The sequence below is a fragment of the Vicia villosa genome, linkage group LG7 (assembly GCF_029867415.1).
Source record: "Vicia villosa cultivar HV-30 ecotype Madison, WI linkage group LG7, Vvil1.0, whole genome shotgun sequence".
In the NCBI taxonomy this organism is placed as follows: Eukaryota; Viridiplantae; Streptophyta; class Magnoliopsida; order Fabales; family Fabaceae; genus Vicia; species Vicia villosa.
In genome coordinates this window covers 108,096,143-108,121,004 of record NC_081186.1, presented here as the reverse complement: position 1 = coordinate 108,121,004, position 24,862 = coordinate 108,096,143, and the positions used below count along the sequence as shown (strand labels likewise).

The 24,862-nt window shown below is 31.1% G+C and overlaps 2 protein-coding genes across 2 annotated transcripts; both read left to right on the top strand.

The window, feature by feature from the left end:
• Positions 1–1,046: 1,046 nt before the first annotated feature.
• Positions 1,047–7,364, top strand: LOC131616475 (pectinesterase-like). The gene is made up of 2 exons (XM_058887811.1): positions 1,047–2,171; positions 6,403–7,364. Exons 1-2 carry the CDS (start codon positions 1,103–1,105, stop codon positions 7,092–7,094), a joined length of 1,761 nt encoding a protein of 586 aa, XP_058743794.1. The 5' UTR covers positions 1,047–1,102; the 3' UTR covers positions 7,095–7,364.
• Positions 7,365–21,345: 13,981 nt separating this feature from the next.
• Positions 21,346–24,862, top strand: LOC131616474 (pectinesterase 3). The gene is made up of 2 exons (XM_058887810.1): positions 21,346–22,567; positions 24,003–24,862. The coding sequence occupies exons 1-2, from the start codon at positions 21,508–21,510 to the stop codon at positions 24,680–24,682; spliced, it is 1,740 nt and encodes a 579-aa protein (XP_058743793.1). The 5' UTR covers positions 21,346–21,507; the 3' UTR covers positions 24,683–24,862.

The following is a 24,862-nucleotide window of genomic DNA, read 5'->3' as shown; positions in this document are numbered from 1 at the left end:
AGTAAATGTTAAATTGGTTATTATTAATTTTTTAAAATTTGTAAGAAGGTCCTCAAATTTTATGAAAGTTTTAGATTCACCCACCAAATTTTTCAAAAATTGCAAATAAATTCTTAATAATTTTTAAAATTTACAAATTAATCCCTTCAAATTTTCAAAAATTGCAAATTGATCCTTATTTTTCATTTTTTTAAATTTGACCTAAAAGTTTTAGAATTTATGAAAATGATCCCAAAAATTTAACAATCAATCATTTTAATATTTCATCCAAACAAATAATTTTAAAAATGAACAAATTTCAATTAAATCATTTGAATTGTTTAAAATTTTAAATTCCTTAAAATTCTCAAGTATCCCATCCAAACACACTCTTAGGATTATTTCACTAACAATAATATTATGAAATTATTTTAAATTGCACTCACACAGAAAATAATAAAGATGTCAATCTTAATTTATCTCTCATTAACTTAACTAAATATTAATCTTTACCTTTAATTAGGTTTTTAGACCATTATATATTTTTTGAAGTCATTTATGTTTATTTTAGAAAAATAAGGTTTATTATAAGGATATCAAATGGATTCGGCTCGTCGGTATGTCAGTTTTGTTCGCATTTTTATGTGAACTAATCAAAGTTATAGACCTTCATCATATAATATGTCGGTACCATTCTATCCCATTTCTTTGCAAAGGTTTTGTAGATGCGGACATCCAATTCTTCACCCGTCCTTATTTTTTTAGGACACACTAAAATTTTAGGTTTCCACTCTCAACTATATCTGTCTCACTCCATCTATATTTATCGAGTCGTTGTAATTTAAACGCGATAAAACATACTAGTTTCCCACCTCTAATTTATTAATGTATTATTGTAATCCCACATTATTCACATGTTATTCCATTTCATATAATTCACTACTTTACACATTACAATATACATAAAAAAAAAAAAAAAGCATTTTCAATTAATAAATGATTATATCATTCAACAATTGTCCTTATTATTCCAAACCCAACAATATAAATAATTGTCCTTCCCCTTCCTTTCCTCACCACACATTTTCTCTCCCCTTTCCACCTCTTCTTCCTCAACCCAATCATGAACAAAATAAAACAATCCCTCGCCGGAATCTCAAACTCCGGCAACAACAACATCAACAAAAAACTCATCTTCACCTTTTTCACATCACTTCTCATCATAACCACCATAGTAGCCATTGTCGCAACAACAACAACATCCAAAAACAAAACCAAAACCAACAAAATCACTTCATCTTCTCTCTCACTCTCTCACCATTCCCACACCATCATCAAATCCGCTTGCACCACCACACTCTACCCTGACCTTTGCTTCTCCGCCATTTCCTCCGAACCAAACGTAACTCACAGAATCACCAACCACAAAGACGTTATCTCAGTCTCTCTCAACATCACAGCCAGAGCAGTCGAACATAACTTCTTCACCGTGAAAAACCTCCTCACGTTGAAAAACCTCACGGAGAGAGAGAAAACCGCTCTTCATGATTGCTTAGAAACCATTGACGAAACGCTAGACGAACTCAAAGAAGCTGAGAAAGATCTCGCGTTGTATCCATCCAAAAAGACAGTATATCAACATGCAGATGATCTGAAAACGCTCATCAGCGCCGCCATTACCAACCAGGTTACTTGCTTGGACGGTTTCTCCCACGACGGCGCTGATAAGAGAGTGAGGAAGGTTCTAGAAGAAGGACAAGTCCACGTGGAACATATGTGTAGTAATGCATTAGCCATGACGAAGAACATGACAGATTCAGACATAGCAGAATTTGAACAGACAAACGGTAGGAAATTATTGGAGGAGGAGAATGGAGCTGTGAGGTGGCCGGAGTGGTTAACGGCTGGGGATAGGAGGTTGCTGCAAGGGGGAGCGGTGAAGGCGGATGTGGTGGTGGCGGCGGACGGGAGTGGAGACTTTAAGACGGTGTCGGAGGCGGTGGCGGCTGCTCCTTTGAAAAGTAGTAAGAGATTTGTGATAAAGATAAAAAGTGGGGTGTATAAAGAGAATGTGGAGGTGCCGAAGAAAAAGATAAATATAATGTTTTTGGGAGATGGTAAAACTACTACTATTATTACTGGTGATAGGAATGTTGTTGATGGAAGCACCACTTTTCACTCTGCTACTGTTGGTAAGTATTTTTTCACCTTGCTATTTTTTTTAGAAAATTATTTTTGAAAATTATTGGAAAATGTTATTGATATTTTAGTTGGTGAGTGGGTTTTGAAAAAAGAAATGGAAGATAATATTATATGGTAACGGTCGAATATATGAATGAATATTTAAATGTTCCCTATATGGATACAATGAAATGATGTGCATGTGGTGTCCTTTTGAATATGGTATGTTTGATGATATATACGTTGGAATAATACAAGAAAAACTTAGTTTATGTTTGAATATGGTATGCTAGTTTATGTTTGAACATGGTTTGTTTGTTGATATTACATAGTATAATGATACAAAGAAAAATTTTGTTTCAAATTTACAAGCAAAAGCCAAAAATAAAACAATAAAAAAAATATAATGGAATAAAATGGATATATTTGAGGTTACATACCTAATACTTTTCTAAAAAAATAGGGCAAAACAAACTTGTAGATATTAAATCTTTTAAGTTTAAAAATTATAAAATTTATGTAAAAGTTCTTATAAAATTTATGTAAAAGTTCGTCTCCAAAAATCAAAAATAATAGAGCAAACAAGACATTCAAATTAAAATATCCGAGTTTAAAATCCTAATACATCCCATGCAAATTCTACGCAAAAATACAGATAAAACGAACATGACAAACGTGACAAATCTATTTTATCATCTTTAATGATAACCATTAAAAAGTCACGAACAATTGTGAGTATCAAAAATTTAAATCTTAATAATGATATCTAATTTAATAATATCCATATTTTTTTTCTCTCACCTGTAGAAATTAGTCACAAGGTAAATTAGGAAATTTTTTTAATATTATATATATTTTTATATACTGACAAAAGTGTCCCCCTATAAGTACATTTTACAGTAGAAATATTGAAAAAGTTGTTTAGCAAGTTGAATGAATGAAACATTGAAGTGTGAATATGAAATCCAATAAGGCAAAAAGGTATTGGTGTACTTTTCAAAGAGCTTGAATTATAGTAACTTCACATGGCTGGGCCTAATATTAATTACATATTGGTTGGTACCACTAATTAACATATATTTTATTCATCAGATTTTAATTTTAAAAAATCAACAAAAAATTATAAATGAGCTGTGTTAGCTTTTATGGATATGAACAACAATTCTATGTTCATCATAATTATATTTAGTATTTTTTGTCAAAAAGTTTCATCATAATTATTATGATTAAGAAAATCTGTTTCTTTTCCAGGGGTCAGTGTGCACATGGATATTTATTTGTTGTTATGTGTTCTCTGATATTAGATATTATTTTTTGGTCAAATATATGGTCTTTTATTGTGTTCCTGCTTTGGTTTCATGAAATATATATTAATTTAATAATTTCCATGTGCATGTGAAGTGATGTCTTACAAAATAAATACTAATATTCAAATGCATTTTGTAAATTAAAAATATTCTGCAAGCAAAACATAAAGTATCTTTTATTTTTCACTTCCATCAAAAACAAAGTTGCCCCTTTTGTCATGTTCTCTCATTTTCTGATAAAAGTGATGGCTCTTTGTAATATGTAGTTTGTACTTTATGTTATAGTAAATATTATTTTCTATATATACTGCAAATGTATCTGTCATTGAAGTAAATTAAATGGTTAAATATATTTTATTTACTAATATATACTTAATTTTAAATTTTAGATCCTATAAAAAATTTATTCATTTTTAGTCCTCATATTTTTAAATATATTACTGTCAAACAAAATCCATATATTTTAGTTTATTCCCACAATGTTGTTTCGTTTAAAATTTAAAATTTCTATCTTTTTAGTTTATTCCCATAATTTTTTTTTGTTAAAAAAGTAATACTCTTTATATGTATAAGACTAAAATAAGATAAAAAAAATGTTATATGTGAACAGAGAAAATGGATTGGAATCCAGCTAGACAAATTTGGGTTTAATACATATTCGAATTAGGTTCTGAGTCTCTTTCAGTTTTTTAATTTGCTTCAGCTTCAAGTTTGAATTTTCAAGCCATTATACTTTTTAATTTGCTTCAATCATGCATGGCTAGTGGCTACCTATACATTATAAACATAATCTTGCATGACATTTGGGCTATTAATTTAATCCTAAAGTCACTTTCACATTAAAATCTATTGCTCTCCTGTCATTATCTTGTATCCTATAAAACATCTTAGAGACTAATCTTATCATATTCTTCAATTATACCTAAAATCCAAAATATAATCTTATATATCGCATATCATGCCATAACTTATGCAAATCCCACTTCTCAAGTTGTCCTCTAATTAGATGTCTTTTCTAGTATATCAAATCTTAGTTTAACCAAATAATATCTAAACATATTTTTATCCTAATATGTTAATTTTAAGTGTCTATTCTCACAAAACATAGCATAATTTTGGATAATTCAATGCACACAAAAATTTAGTTTTTTTAAAATTTATTATTTTAGTTAACATTAATCGTTTATCTACATATACTCAAAGAAAATGAGCTTTTAAATATGCTAATTGGCTATCTAGATTTTCGAAAAGACCAAATTTAAACGTAAAAATAAGTTATTGATAGACTATAAGTCAGAATAAACTTGACAATTAGCTCGGCCAGTTTATTCTCGCCGCAGTCTTAGTCACCTTACACTTTTATTACCTAATCTATGGAGCATATTCAACCATAGTTGGCAAGAAAAATGTAGTTAATGACTAAGGACATAACTCATCAATGTCCTCTCAAGTCTCTAACTTGCATTAACAAATTAGTTTATTCATGACAAATTAAGTGTCATGCTAGCTTTTAGTTGTTCAACTTAATTGCAACCAATTTTGTGTTCCATTTACTAACTATTAGAGATGTTAACCATGACACACAATATTAGTTGAGCACAACTCATTCTCCACCACAATTCACAAACACTAACAAGTGAACACATCCTTTTTGTATTGTCAATTTCAACATCCTAAATAAAAACAAACATATGTAAGTAAAACAAAATCTTAGTTTTTCTTTTGCATAGATTATTTGTCATCACATAATTTGATATTTTCTTTTTAGCCAATTAATTTTTTGAACTTTATCACAAACTTAATCATCATATTCATTCATAACTTTTCTATACATAAAAAGACTAGTATACTTATGTTATATCTGAATAGAGAAAAGGGGTTGGAATCCAGCTAGAAAACTTTTGCTTTTTTTATTTTCGAATCAGGTTGAGTCACTTTCAGCTTTTTTGCTTAAGCTTCAAGTTTGAATTTTGAAGCCATTATGCTTCCTAATTTGCTTCAATTATGCATGGCTACCTAGACATTATAGCCATAATCTTGCATGACATTTCGGTTATTAATTTAATCCTAAAGTCACTTTCACATTAAAATCTTTACCTCCCTTTTCATTATCTTCTCATTTCATTCTTTAACTATTATAACTAAAATCCAGCGTCTAATCTTAATTATATACCATTGTCATGCCATAACTTCATGCATATCTCACTTCTTAAATTGTCCTCATGTAAAATGGCATTTTCTACTATATGTTTAACCAAACACTCCCTTTAATATTCAACAATAATTTACAAGAAAATATAGTTAATTATTGTTTTCAATGTCCTCTCAGTAATTTACAAGAAAGTAATTTCACATTTCATATAAAAAGTGATTTAATTGAATATCGTGTCATTAATTTTTTTAAAAAAATAAAAGAATAATTTAATTAAATATCGTGTCATTATTTTTTATCGACCAGTAGAAATAAATGAGTGAATATTTTGTATCGAAAAATCTTATCTCAATTAACAGAAACTATATCATCAAAATTATAATTAAAATATTTTATATGTAAGTTTATAGTCGTTATTACTACTTTGTTTACGTATAAAAATAAAAATATGAAATTTCACATCAATTTTTTCTCTTCAAATTATATGTTTCCTAGGACTACATCCTTAATAAAGTGGCTAATCATGACCCACAATATCGGTATCCTATGACTACAATCCTTAGTAAAGTGGCTAATCATGACCCACAATATTGGTTGAACACAACTCATTCTCAACACTATTCACAAACACAAACATGTGTTCACATGTTTTTTTTTGGTTCCATGTCTTGCTACCTTATTGTATTGTCAATTTCAACATCCTAAATAAAAACAAAACACATGAAACTAAAACAAAAAACAAAAAACATTTTTTCTTGATTCTCTCTCCATGCATTTTTGCAGCCATAGTAGGAGCAAATTTCCTAGCAAAAGACATAACGTTCCAAAACACAGCCGGTCCAGCAAAGCACCAAGCAGTGGCCCTAAGAGTTGGCGCTGACCTCTCAGCTTTCTACAACTGCGACATCATAGCATACCAAGACACCCTCTACGTCCACAACAACAGACAATTCTTCGTCAACTGTTTCATTTCCGGAACGGTCGACTTCATCTTTGGAAACGCAGCGGTCGTCTTCCAGAACTGCGACATCCATGCAAGACGTCCTGACTCGGGACAGAAAAACATGGTCACTGCACAAGGGAGAGTTGATCCCAACCAGAACACTGGCATTGTGATACAGAAATGTAGGATTGGTGCAACTAAGGATTTGGAGGGTGTGAAGAGTAGTTTTCCTACTTATCTAGGAAGGCCTTGGAAGGAGTATTCTAGGACAGTGATCATGCAGAGTGTTATTGGTGATGTTATTGAACCTGTTGGATGGCATGAATGGAATGGGAATTTTGCTTTGGATAGTTTGGTTTATAGGGAATATTTGAATACTGGTCCTGGTTCTGGGACTTCTAAGAGGGTGACATGGAAAGGGTTTAAGGTTATTAGTAGTGTTGCTGAGGCACAGAGTTTTACTGCTGGGAATTTTATTGGGGGGTCTAGTTGGTTGAGTTCTACTGGGTTTCCTTTCTCTCTTGGGCTTTGAATTGGGCCCAAATAGTTATTTTTTTCATTTTTATTTTGTTATTTATTAAGGGGGAGAGAGTAACAAAGTTGACCAGATAAAAGTATATATATAAAGAGAGCAGAAAAATGGAAAGTGAGAGAGAGATATTAATGCTCAAGATCAAGTTTTTTGTTTTTGGATTTGACTTGAATTTATTGGATTTTGGTAAAAAGGCCATGATCTATATGTGGCTTGGGTTGAATTATTGTGATATTGGCATTGTTTAAATGGAAAGAAATGTATTTTTAATTTATTAAGCCTTTGGTTTGATCAAGAATGTAATTTTGTTTTGGTTTTATAGTTTAGATGTAAAGCTGCTTTGTCTTATGATCAGGTTCGTAAGTCTTAACAAAGACTAACATCACAATTAACTATGGAAGAATATTAATGGATACCGGTGATAAAACGGGTCTGAAGTATCGGGCAAGTCTGTTTTACTCACATATTTTGGAGGATAGATTAAGATTTTAAGCCTGCTCCCTGTAATATATCCGCCTCTGACTCCGTTTCGTTTTTTTTTTATGGATTTTTGTTGACGTCGGATATTAATATACAATTTTTTTCTTTAAAAGTGCAATGTCTGCGGTGCCGTCCACCCTCATTATTTTGTGGGGCAGGTTAAATAAGATTTAGGACCCTCAAATATACTTGTCTCGCTATGCCCTATTTTTACGAGTAGGCGTAAACGGAACGGACGCGCTCATTTAACAATCTCAAAGAGAGGCAAAAGAGTATTAAGTGAAATAGCTATACAAGAGGCTAATGTCAGAGTCTTAAAACCATTACATTGATCCTTTGGTCTAGTGTGTGGGATAGGGCGATTTCTTCAAAATTGTCGAGGATGTTGTGGAGAATGTTTCACAACGAAATCCCAACCAAAGACAACCTTGTTGGAAGAAGGGTGATCGATTAGGGCGTGAATAAATGTGTTGGAGAGTGCGACAATGAAGAGTTTTGTATCTCACTTTTTTGAGTGTCTAATTTTTTAGGTGTGTGGAGTCACACCTATTAATTACTTAGATTATCACTGTTATGCATAATGATTATTGGAAGCATTTAGTGCAATCCGAAGGGCTTTTGGATAGACGGAGTCAGACGTCTTTGAAGATTATGGAGATATGGTTTGCTTGTGTGGACAATTTAGAAGGTTAGGAACGAAAAAGATTTTTCAAAAAGAGAAAATTATCATTGCAAAAATCATTAAAGAGGCAAAATTTCTATTCTAAAAATAGCTTCAATTCAAATCAAGTGAGATTGTTGATAGTATGTCTCAGTGGTTCAAATAAAGTCATTTTTTATTTCGGCTTGTGTTGGTGATGTGTTAGAAGTATGTTTCGGTTGTTACAAGTATGCTTCAATTGTGTAAGGATCATCAGTTGCGGTAGTTCTGACGCATACTGTATTATTCATTGAGACCCTCCTTTATCACTAAACCATTGCATTGCTTGTGAAAACTTGTGAACGTTATAGATTATATGCGTTCATTATCATCAGATGTAGAATTTTATTCAAAAGGTATTTTTTTATCAAATGACATGAACTTCTCTATAAATAGAGGCACTTGGAAATCATAAAATACATATGAAAATAGAAATATACACACTCATTTTCACCATTTCAATTATTCTAAAATCATCCTTTACTTTATTAATGCATAAGTAAAGTGTAGGAAACATTTTTTTGTAACCTATTATCAAAAGATACGTCGAGTGTGTTTGTGCAATTCCTATTAAGGAATTCAAAATATCCTAAAGGAAATTTGCTGTTAATCTCAATTGCATCCAATATACTATAATTGGTGGAGGCGAATTGATCCTAAAGGTTAGTGTGAAATTCACACGCTTTGAATTTTCAAGTACGATTTTCATCGACACTTTCTTTGTTCAAGGGCTACCACATATCCACTAACAACCACAAATCTCCAACAATTAGGATCAATTTTTTACTTAATCAATGACGACATCACTCAAAGAAGTGACATCTAATTTTGTAAAATTAAAAAAAATTGATGGAGGTAACTTTATTTGTTCGCAGAAAAAGATGAAATTTTTGCTTACAACTTTGAAAGTAGTATATGTTCTGAATACAACAAGAGTAGTGGAAAGGAAAGAAGAATCCATCGTTGAAACAAGAGAGAGACAAAAATGGGGCAATAATGATTACATTTGCATGAATGATATTCTAAACGGTATTTTAGATTCCTTGTTTGTTATCTACCAAAGCAGTCAGTCTAGTCTTATTTATAAAATATATTTAATAAATAAAAAATTAATATATAATCTTCTAATTAATAAACATTCTAATAATGCATTGACCTCTTCGAATTAATTTCATAATAATTGACATATTTTTATTGATTTATTTTTATCTATTACAATATATTAATTAAAATTATTATAATTAAATTTAGCATAAAAATATATCTTTTCATTCATTATAAAATCTTTCAAATGTATAAATGACATAAAAATAATTTTAATAAATTTTTGAAAAGAAAATTTAATTATATTAAATCAGCTCAATTAGAATTAGTAGTTATATAATAGAATATCTACATATTTAAATTCACCATATCTCAGTTTTGAAGAGTAAAATTCGGTCAATAAACTAATAAATTAATAAAACAAAAAATTAATTTAAAAACACAACTTAATTTATAATATTCTATTCTTAAAACAATATACTAACTAACAATGCTTTTTAACATTTTCTTAAATTTGAAACTTTTGAAGAATTAAAAACACAAATTTAAAAAATATATTTTATATTTAAGAATCATGCTAACGAGTGCCCAGGAATATTGGTTAAACATTTCAAATAAAAAATATTTTAAATTCATTATATTAAATATACACAATATTCTTTAAAAAAATTAATTATTTATGTTTTTAATGCATTGAATACATATATTTTAGATAAAAATATTTTTTTTATTTTATTATACAATATTCAACTTATTTTTTTAATCTCTTAATCAGTGTTAATATTACCCTATATTTAATATTACCCTATATTTAATTCAGAAACATATCTTAGTTGAAATAGTAGTACAGTATCAAATATCTCATCCAATTTGCTTATTCAACTTTCTTGTTTTATATTTAAAATAAGATTTTGTTAATAAGTACTCCCTCTGTCCCAAATTATAAGAGAAATTTACTTTTTATATTTATTGAATATTTAATGTATCTAGTCTATATATAGACCAAATACATTAATTATTCAATGAATCTAAAAATGAAATTTCTCTTATAATTTGGGACGGAGGGAGTAAGTAGACACGCCGGGAACAAGAAACAAATGGCATGCATGCGTTTTAGCGCAATTAGCGGACGCGGCCTGCTGTTCTGAAATTGCCATTTGCCTGTTTCCAATACTATATGAAACTTACGTTGAATTTTTCTTTTTGTATTGGAAAGAGGTTTTTTTTTAATGAGAGAAAATAAATTTCAGGATATATTTGGACGGTTGATATGTTATAATAAAAATTTAATAAAAAGAATGGTCAACTCTCTTAATTTTGAGGTCTGTCTTTAAGACATCCAAACTTTTTCTTTCAAAAACATGAAATAGAGTGAAGATTTTACTCGATTGTTTTAAAAATATGTTACAGAAAGTTAATGGAATCAATTGAATAGATTAATTATTTATTCAATTTCATTTTGCCTAATGTATGAGAAGACAAATCATGATAAATAATGAAATTGTTGGTAAAATCGATAAATAAGACTAAGGGCCTAAAAATGGCATGATTAAGTAGAATTAAAAATTGAAGTTCCTTGCAAAAAGGAGGAAAGAAAGAGTGTGAGAGAAACATTTGGTGATAAGAGATTCTCACGGTAGCTAATGGGGTTGAACCGGCATAGACTAAAAAACCAATAGAGGAACAAAAATTGGAAGATGTTATTGATGACTCATATAGATCTTCAAATTTCAAGTACAAAACGATGTGGTTCCTAAACTCAGGTTACAATAATCACACTAGTAAGATACCCGTGTTTCCGCACGGGTAAATCTATTTGATATTGTATAAAATTTAATTAGAAATGTATTAATTTAAAATGAATTGTTTAATTATAAATGAAAAATATGATATAAATTCAATTATATTAAATAATTAGATAAAAAAAGTTGTAAGTTGGAGAAAAAAAATAAAATTTTAACATTTAAAAATAAAAATTATCTCTCAATTAATAGTAATTGTTGATTAAAATAAAATAGATATTGTATTGATAATGACCCATTCAATAAAAAAAAAATATTTGATGCGATATAAAATATATTTAAATACAAATGTAAAATGAACAATAATCATATAAATTTAATTGCATTAAATAATCATAAAAAAAAAATTGAGATGGAGAAAATAAAAAAAAATAAGGATATTATCACTCAAATAAAGACAATGATTGATTAAAATAAAATAGATATTGTGTTGATAGTGACCCGTGAGAAAACAAAACTTTTAATTTTATTAAAATTAAAAAATAGATTTTTTTAGGAATAATAAATAAATAGAGACAAAAATTAAAAATGAAAGTAACAAAGTGTGAAAAAAAATGTGAGAGAAATTTAAAATTTTAATTAAGATAGAGAAAGTGTGTGATGATCAATTAAAGTAAATTAAATATTGTATTGAGAGTGACCCGTAGGTTAAATAAATATTTAATTTTATTAAAATAAAAAAATAGATTATAATTTTTGTGATAATAAGTAAATGGAGAAAAATTAAAATGAAAGTAAGAAAGTGTGGGAAAATGAAATGTGAAAGAAATTTGAAATAAGAGAGAGAAGATGTGTGTTGGGGAGAAAAAGTTGAATCCTAAATATTGCAATTGACATTTGGTAAAAGTCTTCATTTTCATTGGACAATAGAAAAGTGATAGGGTGATTTTGTTAATTACTATTTTGTCCAATTTGTAGTGTAATATTTTTTAGTGAGAAGGATAATTTTGTCATTTTGGTCAATTTCTTAGTAATATGTAGATAGTAGATGACTGAGACCTTTAGGCAAGTTGTGAAGCTTGGTACCATATCCAAAATGAAATTTATTTGAAAGGGAGACATCAAATTGAAAGTCAATGGATGTTTTATATTCCTAAACTTAAAAATCACTTGCGTAATGTTGGTTAATTAAAAGAGAGAAACCAAACCATTCTTATTCAACATGAAGTGTGTAAAAAATAATATTCCAACAAGAGGATTAGCCATAAAGACTCAAATGTCTTCTAATATGATGTTTGTGTTTCTTACCTTACTACCAACTAAGTATCAAGCTCCAAATATTATATGTTTTTAAACTACACCTAAAGAGACAAATCACTTATGGCACAAAAGATTTAGGCATCTTAATATCAAAGGTTAAAAAATTTGTTATCCATGAATATGGTGAAGAGTGTGCCTTCTCTCAAAGCTTCTTGAAAATTATGCATTGATTGCATGGTAGAAAAACATCATCGAGAATCCACCCCAAATAAAATTTTGTGGAGAGCTTCTCAAGTACTTCAACTTGTACAATAACATTTAAGATCCTATTACATCGGAGTTTAATAGTCGAAAAAGGCACCTTATAACCTTCATTAATGATTGTAGTAGATAATTATGGTCTTATATTTTATATAACGGGTCAGAAACTTTTGGTGTGTTTAATAGTTTCAAAAAGCTTGGTTGATAGAGGCGAAGGGTTTACCTTATTGAAATTCAGCTAATTTTGCAACTCATTGCATCTTACACCTCACTACAAAATGAGTTTGTCTAGCGAAAGAAATGAACAATCATGAACATGGTACATTGCAACTTGTCAGGGAAACTTTTTATAAAGAGTTATGGCCTTAATTTGTCGATTGGACAATTGATGTCCTCAATCGATTCCATACATTAATGATGAAGGATAGAACTCCAAAGAAAAAAACATGGTAAGATTTTAAACCTTTTGTTTCCTATTTTATAGTGTTTAGTTGTATTGTTCATATACATATTCCTTACAAAATACAAAAGCTTGGCGAAAAGAGGACGGGGAGTGGTTGTTAGTGCATGAGGCATAACAATGAGACACTCCCGAGGCCAATATGGCGAGGAGTGAACGCCGAATTCACATCAGAATGAGAGAGATCTTGAGGCTGTGTAGGTATGGGAGTGCATGGCTGAAAAAGACTTATAAAGATTGATTGGTACTACCTTTACAAACAAGATGCGTCTTCTTTTCAATAGCATAACAGATAAGAACTTCATAGTTAAACGTGTTTGACTTGGAGTAGTATTTGGATGGGTGACCTTCTAGGAAGTTTCTCAGAAAGCGTGTGAGTGAAGACAAAACATGATGAAAAGACATGTGCTTGAGTTGAAGTAGTATTTGGATGGGTGACCTTCTAAGAAGCTTTTAGGAAAGAGTGTGAGTGAGGACAAAATATTTTGAAAAGACTCGTGTTGGTTTGTGGGTTCAATCATTAATCCTGAAAATAATCTAGGGCATTATAAATGGTATCATAGTCAGACCTCTCCCAGTATGATGTGGTTCGGGGATGAACCAAGTGGAAGCTGGTGGGCATGTAACACCCGAGGTCAATGAGGGCAGGGACTGGTTATCAATGCACGGGGCATAACAACGAGACACTCCCGAGACCAAAAAGGTGAGGAGTGGTCGCCGAATTCACATCGGAATGAGAGGGATCCTGAGGTTGGACAGTTATGGGACTGCATGGTTGAAGGAAAGCTTATAAGGATTGATTGGTACTACCTATACCAACAAGATGCATCTTCTTTTCGGCAACCTAACAAATAAGAACTCCACAGTTAAGCGTGTTTGACTTGGATTATTATTTGGAAGGGTGATCTTCTAGGAAGTTTCCCAAAAAGCGTGTGAGTGAGGATAAAACATGCTGAAAAAACCTGTGTTGGTTTGTGGGATCAGTCGGTAATATTGAAAGTAGTCTATGGCGTTACATTAAAACCATTTTTATGATACGTCTTCTTCAGGCTTGCTATTCAAGGCTATGTTGGTTCAAGTTATGGTGCTTGAAGATTGATCAAGTTATGGTGCTTGCTATATTTATAAAGTGATGGTGTTTTGTATATAGATTAAGTGGTGGTGCTTGATATGTTTACTAAGTGATGGTGCTTGAAGATCAACATAAAACATGAAGATCATTTAATACAATGATCAAGTGAATGTGATTAAATATCAAGTTGTGGTGATAAATATTATTATACTTGAAGATCAAGTTATTTGTGGCTATGTATGGAGATAACACCTTATGTTAAGCGATATTTGGTGAAGTCGGTAAAGATCTTTGATTAAGCAATTTGTGTGATGACGGAGTTTATCATGAAGATTTATCTCAAGCCTCGTAAGAAGAAGATGCAAAGTTCTAATTAAAGTTCTAAAGTCAAAGATAACTTGGCGAGAAACCATAAGCTTGAGAGTTATGAAAGAGAGGAAGTGTGAAAATTCACTTGTATCTGTCGAGTGATCAGTGTCTGTAAAGGTATAAGACTAAATCTGAATTATAATAAGGAGAATCTCTCTCTCTCTCACTCACACACACCCACACACACACACACACACACACACTTAAACCTTTTGAAAAGCCTCTCTTGATTTTATAAAATCACTTAAAAATGTTTTAAAAGCCTAGCAAATTGATTAAGGAACTGAGCGATCAATTAGAAGCATGTTTTACAAAGGGTTAATCAATTAGACCTTTTGGATAATTGATTATTTCACTTTGTAACATCTAAAATTGATTGGAGAGGTCCCATAAATGATTGGAAACTACTTGTAGATCTTCGTACTTAAAACTCTGTTGTTGGTTGGGAAGTTAGCCATTAAAAAACTCTAATCCTTGTAAAAGGAAGTTAATGGGTATATTCAGTTAAAAGCTCTTAAGATAGTGGAAACTCTCAAGAAGGATTTCTTAGGGAGAGGATTAAGTCACTTCATTAGTACCAAACCTCTTTAATTTTGGTGTTTTCTCTTATCCCTTAACTCGTTAATTTTTATTCATTTATTTATGTTGCTTTTACTCTATTCATTTTACAAAAGCTTTTTTAAATTTGGTGTTTGTAAAAGATTTTGTTTTGAAAATGGATTTCAATCTGACAAAATTCACCCTCATCTTGTGTTTGAAGTTTCATGTCTAACATCCAATTGTTCAATAAGTCAAACTTGTGAAAGATGAATGTAATACAAATGTTGATGTTGTTGCTTATAATAAAATGGGGTGCACTCTCTTATATTTAATTACCACAAAACGAGACCTGGCATATTTGGTGAATTTAATTAGCTAATTCATGAAGAGGCCAACACAATTGAAATAACAACTTGCAAAAAGGACCCTTTGATGTTTAAAGGGAATTGTAAAGTTAGTGATTCTTTAAAAGAGAATAGAGTTTAATGGCCTATATGAATAATGAATATGCCTAAAATATCGAGGATCGAAAGAGTAAGTCTAAATATGTATTCTTATTTAGTTCATGTGTTGTGGTTACTGGTTAGGTCCTCAAAGAAACAACCACAAGTCACAATCTCCACCGCCAAAGTAGAGTTCATAGTTGTAGCTTCTTGTTATGTCAAGTTGTGAGGATTCATAAGATTTTTGAAAACTCTATCGTGAATAAGGTAAGTGCACTCTAGTGTTTTGTGAGAATAGTTCACAATTAAATATTCTAAATTCCTATTTTTCATGGTAGAAGTAAACATATTGACATAAAATTTCATTTTCTTTAAGATTTAACAAATAAAAAGGAGTTGTGAAGTTGGTGCACTGTGGTTCAAAAGATCAAATTGTTGATGAAATAACTAATCCATTGAACGTAGAATCATTCTTAAGATTAAGAGATTTATTAAGAGTGTTCTTGGCACCAGAAGTAAATTGACAGCAAGTTGCATGTTAGTTTAAGGGAGGATTAGATGGTGTGTGGGGTAACTAAACTAGTATTTGTTAGTTGAGCTAAACGAGTGCGAGCAAGTAGTCAAAGGTTAAATCCCTGACATAAGCATTTATAAATATTTTCTTATAATGTACTAATGTAAACAAATTGTTGGTAAAATTAGGCAGTGAGACTTAGTCAATTCTATGTTAGTAGTATTTTTTTAAGGTTTTAGTTATTAAGGGTTGGTTCTGCTTTTATTTCTCTGCAATAACAATGTCTTTGAATGTATAAACATTAATGCTTACTTCTTGACTCAAAATAAGCCTATATAAATGAGATAAACATCATATTTTGTATTTAATTTATTATTTCTTTAAAATAATGAAACAATCATTGTTAGGTATAAAATTTGTTAAGTTTAGAATAATAGAAAATCAGGTATGGTTCTTATAAATGATTTTCAGTTGTAAGTTTGTTGGGTGTGTAAGCCATACAAATGCCATTGACCTTAGTAAGAAAATTATATGTTGAAATGTGTAGCTTCTTGTTTGTACTAGTGGTATAAGATTGGCTATGCATTCAACAAGTTTGGAGTGACTCTATGATCATCTTTAAGTGCACCATTGTGGGTAAGAAACTCGAGTGTTGTGGTACTTAAGGCGTATAGTGAAATCTAGAGGATTCCTGAATGTGATTGTTGCCACTTTCCATGTCAAACAACAATTATGGCTAACCTTTCATTTTCAAAATACGATGACCATTATTATCATTGGGCCATGCTTATGGAGAATCTTCTGCGGTCAAAGGATTATTGAACCAATATGAAGCAAGGTGTTCTTGTTCTTACTATTGCACCAACACAAGAACATAAGAAGTTGGTTGAGGAAAGCAAACTGCATGATCTCAAGGCAAAGAATTATTTGTTTCAAGCAATTGGAAGGAAAATCATTGAAACAATTATTGACAAGATTTCATCCAAATGGATTTGGAATTTAATGGCTAAGAAGTATCAAAGGTCTATAAAGTTGAAACATGCATAATTATAAGCCTTGCAAGGATAAATTGAGCTTTTTCGCGTGAAAGAATAGGAATCAGTAGATGATTACTTTGCAAGAACTTTATCGATAGTCAATAAGATAAAGATCCATAGTGAAAAGGTGGAGGAAGATGTATTAACAAAGAACAAGTCTCAACAAGAGTGTCATAGAATATTTCAAATGTCATAAGTTAGGCCATTTTCAATATAAGTTTCCTAATATTAAAGAGTATGAAAATTATGTTGAGTATGAGGATGAGGAAGATGTATTACCCATTGCCTAAGAAAGCTCTGACAAGAACTGCTCTAAGAATCACATTTGATTCTTGAACACTAGATACAGAAACCACATGTGCAGAATTAAAGCACGAGTTTCGCTTCTCAATTCAAAATTCATAAAATTTGTGAGATTGAGGGACAATTCACAGATGCAAGTCATAGGCAAAGGAAATGTTAAGTTACACATCAATGGCATTACTCAAATTGTCACTGATGGCTACTATATTCATGAATTAAAGAATAATTTGTTGAGCATAGGTCAACTTAAACAAAAGAAGCTAACAATTGTGTTTAAGTATAATGTCAAGGTTTTTATCAGGAAAAAGGATTAATCATGTCATTTCAAATGGCCTTAAACAAGATTTTTCCAATAGTTACTAAATTTGAAATAGTGTCTTTCCTGAAGATTGAATGTGAATATACAACATACCTATGGCATTGTAGGTATAGTCACTTGAGCCTCAAAGAACTATAAATGTTTGACAAGAGGCACATGGTTAAAGGGTTGCCTAAAATTGAAGAATCAAAACAAGTATGTTCAGACTTTAGGGTAGGAAATCAACATAGAGAAAAAATTCCAAAGACTAGTGACCGGAGATCAAGAAAAAAGATTGGAACTGGTTCACTCTGATATATGTGGACTTTCATAGATGATTTAAGTAGGAAAACCTGGGTGTATTTCTCGAAGGAAAAGTTTAGTGCATTAGAATACTTTAAAAAAATACAAAGTAATGATTAAAAAAGAAACTATAAGCATGACTGGTTGCCTACTGACTGGCAGATGAGGAGAATTCAACTCTTATAAATTCAAGAAAATTTGTAAATAAAGTGGGATAAAGAAATAAGTCATTGCAACCTACACTCATTTTTATAATGGAATGGCTGAAAGAAAGAATAAAACCATCATGAACATGGTTAGAAGCATGATAGTATGGAAAGAAATACCTAATATATATTGACCTTAAGTTGTGTACTGGGAAAATTATGTTTTAAGAAAAGTCCTAATGCAGCCATTCCAAAGATCACTCTTAAAGAAGCTTAGAGCAAGAAGACAACAATGAAAATTGTTTAATCATCAACGTATATGTGAATGATCATATATTCACAAGAAATGACAACATGTTCAAAGGTTTCAAAAAAATTAATGTTAAATACATTTGACATCACCGACATGAGAAATATGAGACACTTTATAAGAGTTGAAATTATGTAGAAAAATGAGGGCATATTCATATTTTGGCAAAAATATGCCAAGGAGATACTAAAAATATAAAGATAAATAAAAATACTTAAAACATATTAGATGAAAATAAGATAAAGATAAATAAAATAATAAAAATTTAATTTTTGGATGCCAATTAGATTAAAACTTGAAACACTTTACTTCTCACCTATAATTGCGCTATCTTAGATAGTAATAATAAAAAAAGTAAAAATAAAGTTTTTGCATGCTAATAAGACTCGAATACTAGATCTTGGGCTACATAATATATATGCCTCCAATGGCCTATTAAAATATTAAAAAAAACTATTTAAACATGTAAATATATTATAAAAATGCATTTACAAGATTTTTTTTTGAATAAAACACTTATCCCTTTAGTCAAAATATCTCACACGTTTTTCATCTTGTTTTTAGGAAATTGTTCCCATCAGCGACAATTCAGTCCAATCTTAAGACAAATTTCAATTTTCTTCTTTCAATTCAAAATTCACTCCCATCCAAACATCGTTGATTTATTGTGTCAATTCCGTCCTAACCCTAAATTGATTTATTGTGGTCCTCCAAACCATAAAATACTTTGTCGTGTGACATGTCCTCAATCCTTCTTCAAACAATGACTGTGGAGGAGATGAAGTTGACAAAAAAAGTACTTCAGGTTATGTGTTCATGCTAGGGTTTGGCGTAGTGTCTTGGTTAACAAGAAAATGACCTACTGTGATCTCTTCTGGACTGAAGCTGAATTCATACATGCAATTCACTGTATGTGTCAAGGTATATGGTTGCAAATAATTCTAGATAGCTTGAGACTAAAGCAAGACATGTGTTTAACTGTTTTCTTCTGTGACAATAACTCCACTATCAAGCTAAGCAAAAATCATGTCATGCATGAACATTGATATAAGGTTTCACTTTATGAGGAATTTAAGTAAATAAGATAAAATTGAATTGAAGTTTTGTACCTCACAAAACCATTTTCCTGATATAAAGACAAACCCTTTAAAGCTTATATTGTTTGAGAAGCTCAAGAAACTATTTGGAATTTGCAGAATCTCAAAAACTTCTAATTTTAGTTTTTGATCTTGTATTGTGATTCTATTTGTAAACTAGTAGATGGTTGGACAACTTGATTTAAGAGAGAATTTTTTAATTGTAGACTTTATTAAGTTTGTTAGAATTACTAAAAATCAGTTAATGTTGTTATAAGTGATTTTCAGTTGAAAGTTTACTTGGTGTGTAAGTCATATAAATGTCATTGGCCTTAGTAATAAAAGCATATGTTAAAATGATAAATTAAAGTAGTTTATAAAAGTTAATGTAATTTTACAAAATTACAATGATAGTATGATACATTATAATTTTGATAAATTCACCAAACAGTCAAATACATATTGAATGTTATGTGAAAATAAAAAGTGTATGCATTAATATAATAAAACAATGAACTTATTTGTAATAGTTACGTAGATGGTTTGACTAGTAAAGTGAATGCGTGTGGTTGAAATGGAAAGTCCTTTTACATGCAGGGCCAGAAACGGTTGGGATAGTGTACACAATTGCATCATCTCAAGGTCATACTCATACTCATAAAACACAGCTCAGCCTCACTAACAAAACCGCGGCAATTTACTCTGCCAATGCCAGCCTTTACCAAACCGTGTACAGTTCTTCATAACTTCACCACAAAATCACCACATTTGGCACCACTAAACTCTAACTAAGACTATTACTTACTACTATTATTTCTTTAATCAATACTGAGTCTAAGTACATTCTTAAACATTTTATTATTATTAAAATTATTAAAATGTAGTCACTAGTGTCCAAAATGTGCCAACTTTTTGATGGTTAAGATGCTGAAGATGGATTAATTATGTTCTCAATTAGCCAGCAGTATGATGTTAACTTGTCGATTAATCATAATTATTAAAGTAAAAATGAATTTGTTCTCAAATGCTGTCTGTTAGCCTCTGATTATGGAGAATGGATCGTGACATAGAAGCATCGTAGAAAGAAGTCAAATACAATTCAACACGTTCTTCTCATCATAGCAAAACCATTTGCTGTTGTTTTACTTCTGATAGATTTTGTAATTTAATGAGTTTAATTTCATTTTGTAATATTTTGTTTTAATTATAGTTAGAAAGTAGTTTAGCGAGTTGAGTTACAATAAATAAAAATAACTTATTTTTAATGATGATATAAAATAGTAACAAATAATTAAAAATAAATAAAATAGGTGAATTTTTATCTACCTAACTCAAAAAGTTGGGTAAAGTTACCTCCAATGTAAAATGTCTTAAAAACATCAAATAATTGTATTATTTTATAATTAATTAAATATGTTAAAATTAAATGGAAAACATTAATTAATTAATTATATAGTTGTTGAGTGAATACGATTTTCGGTAGAGAAATTGTCTCCAATAAAATAATGTTCAATAGTAGCTTCGTTTTGATCCGTTCTGCATAAATCCATAATAAAATAGGATGGAACATGATAAACATATTTAAAAATACTAGTACATATTTAAAATTTTATTTTGGTCTGAAACAAATATAAATAGAATAAAAATAAATATTACATTTTTTTAATTTAAAAATATAAAATTTATATTAATGTCCATGTCGGAAAAAAACAATGTCAGAAGAGACACATTAAATTTTTTAAAGACATTAATATATGTTTTAATAAAAAAATAATATTAATAATTAAAAAAATTGAATATGACAAATAATAAAAGAAAAAAAAATCACTTTTTCTGTTGGAGTGTGTATAAGAATTTATTATTTCCTCTCCTACAAAATCTATCTTATCTTTCCCATATAAAAACCCAACCAAACTCCCACACAAAAAACTCAAACAAAACCCATAAACAAAAACAGTTTCATATGAAAAAACACACACATTGTTGATTCCTCTGTTTTCACTCTTTTCAGCAGATACTATTATAAGATAAGCTACTACTCTACAAACCAAAACAATGGATACTATCAAATCCTTCAAAGGTTACGGCAAAGTAGACGAACTAGAACAACAAGCATTCAAAAAAAAGACACGTAAGCGCATCACCATCATAACCATCTCCTCCCTCATTCTCATCGCAGTCATCATAGCCGCGGTCGCAGGAATCCTCATACACAAGCGCAACACCTCATCAAACCCCTCCTCCAACTCCCTCCCCAACACCGATTTAAACCCTGCCACGTCACTCAAAGCCGTTTGCGACGCAACTCAGTACCCCAACTCGTGCTTCGCCGCAATCTCCTCCCTCCCCGAATCCAACACCACCGATCCGGAGAAGCTCTTCAAGCTCTCACTCAAAGTTGCCATCGACGAACTCTCCAATCTCACGCGCTTTAGTAATAAGCTCAAAGCGAGTGGAGACACGCGCCTTGAGAAAGCTTTACGTGTTTGCGGCACCGTTCTTGGAGATTCTTTGGATCGGCTCAATGATTCGATGTCGACGGTTATCGCCGATGAGAAGATTCTCTCACCGGCGAAAGTCCGCGACGTCGAAACATGGCTTACCGCTGCTTTAACAGATCACGATACGTGTTTGGACGCTGTTGGTGAGTTAAACTCCACCGCCGCGCGTGGTGTTTTGAAACAAATCGAGACCGCTATGAAAAACTCTACTGAGTTTGCTAGTAACAGTTTGGCGATCGTAACAAAGGTTATAAGATTATTATCGAATTTTGAGATTCCGAGTCACCACCGGAGGTTGTTAGAGTTTCCGGAGTGGTTAGGAGCGGCTGAGAGGAGGCTTCTGGCGGATACGGTGAACACGACGGCGGATGCGGTGGTGGCGAAGGATGGTTCTGGACAGTATACTACTATAGGGGAAGCGTTGAAGAATGTGAAGAAGAAGAGTGATGTGAGATTCGTTGTGTATGTGAAGAAAGGGATATACGTGGAGAATATCGATTTGGATAAGAATACGTGGAATGTGATGATCTACGGTGATGGTATGACGGAAACCATCGTCAGCGGTAGCCGGAATTTCATCGACGGCACACCGACCTTTGAAACTGCCACCTTCGGTAAATATTTATATTTATATTTTATTTTTTTATTTATGCAAAAATGATATTTGAATATTACTAAAATTGAAAAAAAAAATGATATTTGAAAATTGGTTTGTTTGACTTGTTAAGGCAATTTATGCTAAATACTATGCAATATTAACTTCTTTTATTAAACACTGTAGTTAATTTATCTGTGTGCAAGATATTAATTAAACACAAATGCATAAAAATTGAGTGGTGTTTTTGTTACCTTGAATGCAAGTGGTTATTTATATAAAAGTACTAATAATTGTTTTTTCTTAATAGTTTGTAATTTATTGAATGACTATGTGAATTTATTGTTAGTTAATTTGATTGTACTTCAAAGAGTTTATAGAAAGTCTTCAAATTTAAAATGTAATAATGTGTAAAAAAATTAAGGGTTAAATACATTTTTATTTTGTACAAAGTTATGAGTTTTCAAATTTAATTCCTATTAAATTTTAAGTGAGAACAAACTTTATTTTAATTTCTTTATTACATAAGAGTAGATATTTTTAATCTTTAAAGTAGTTCTCATAAAATACAAATAGAAAATAAAATATGATAATTATTTTCTATGGATTAAATTTGATAGCTTGTAATTTTGAAAATTAATTTTAGATTCAAATTTCTAACTTCTAGTTAGAATTAGTTCTTGAAACAAAGTCAATTTTAGTCAAAATTGCCTTTTATATGAATTTGTCTCCTCTGGAATCAATTTTTACTCTTTAAGAAATTGAACCAAACATACAGTTGGGATTTGAGCAAATTTGTTGAAAGGACGAAATTGATAGGAATCAACTTGCTTGTTTTATTATCATGGGAATAAATTCAAGCTTAATGCTGGAGCATGTGGCATGTGCTTTAGTGGGAAATATCTTTGTTTGTATGGGGGAATCACATGGTTAGTTTCAATATCATCATGTGAACTTGATCTGATCGTAGGTCCATGAGATTTGTTGCCTGACCCATCTTTCATTTTCTAAGCCACCAAGAATCATGCTGTTTTGTCTATGAAAAACAGATATTTTTGTTTAGGCATTTTTCCCATCTTCAATGTGCATACCCTCCCATGTGGATTCCTGTTTTACATCCACATCAATAATTATATCTTTATTATCCACAAATGTGTCTGGTTGGATTTGCATTAAGTTTGTCGAAATCACAGTAGGACCGTGTTTTTCTCGAACCGGGTGGCACACCGGGGTTCTGCAAATGTCACTGTCTGTCCACACATCAAACATGGATGTGCTTTAGGAGCTGACCTTTTCTTTTGTTTGAAATATGATGTTGTTTGTTGATTCAAAATTTTCCTAATGTTAACTTAGTGAACATTTTATTTGCAGCATCATTAATATCATACAATATTTCACTATAAGATCATGATGCATTCATACTAATAGATGTCATGTTGATCTTTTTTTTGCAGCTGTTAAAGGCAAGGGGTTCATTGCCAAGGACATACAATTCCTGAACACTGCAGGTGCATCTAAGCACCAAGCTGTGGCATTCCGATCCGGCTCAGATCAATCTGTGTTCTACAAGTGTTCATTTGTGGGATATCAGGATACCCTTTACGCACATTCAAATCGTCAATTCTACCGTGAATGTGAAATTACAGGTACCATAGACTTCATATTTGGAAATGCAGCTGTTGTGTTCCAGAGTTGCAAAATCATGCCTAGGCAACCACTATCAAATCAGTTCAACACCATAACAGCTCAGGGTAAAAAGGATCCTAATCAAAACTCTGGAATTGTGATCCAGAAATCAACTATTACGCCTTATGACAATCTCGTTGCACCAACTTACCTTGGTAGGCCATGGAAAGATTTCTCCACCACTCTTATCATGAAATCAGATATTGGCTCATTCTTGAAACCAGTGGGGTGGATAAGTTGGGTTGCTAATGTGGAACCTCCAAGTAGCATCCTATATGCTGAATACCAGAACACTGGGCCAGGAGCAGATGTAACCCAAAGAGTCAAGTGGGCCGGTTATAAGCCGGCTATCGCAGACGAAGAGGCGTTGAAGTTCACAGTAGAGTCCTTTATCCAGGGCTCTGAGTGGTTGCCAAATGCTGCTGTGCAGTTTGAATCTACCTTGTGATTTCATACATTACTGACCCAACACCATCAAATTTATTGTCCTATCACACCTTTGTAAGCTGTAACTTATATTGCACTCATTTTTTTGACCTGCTTTTGTATGGTTTGTAAAATTAATAGTTTATGCAGTTTGGAAAGATATTTCAAAAATCAGAAAATCGAACATATTTTAAAAGGTTAA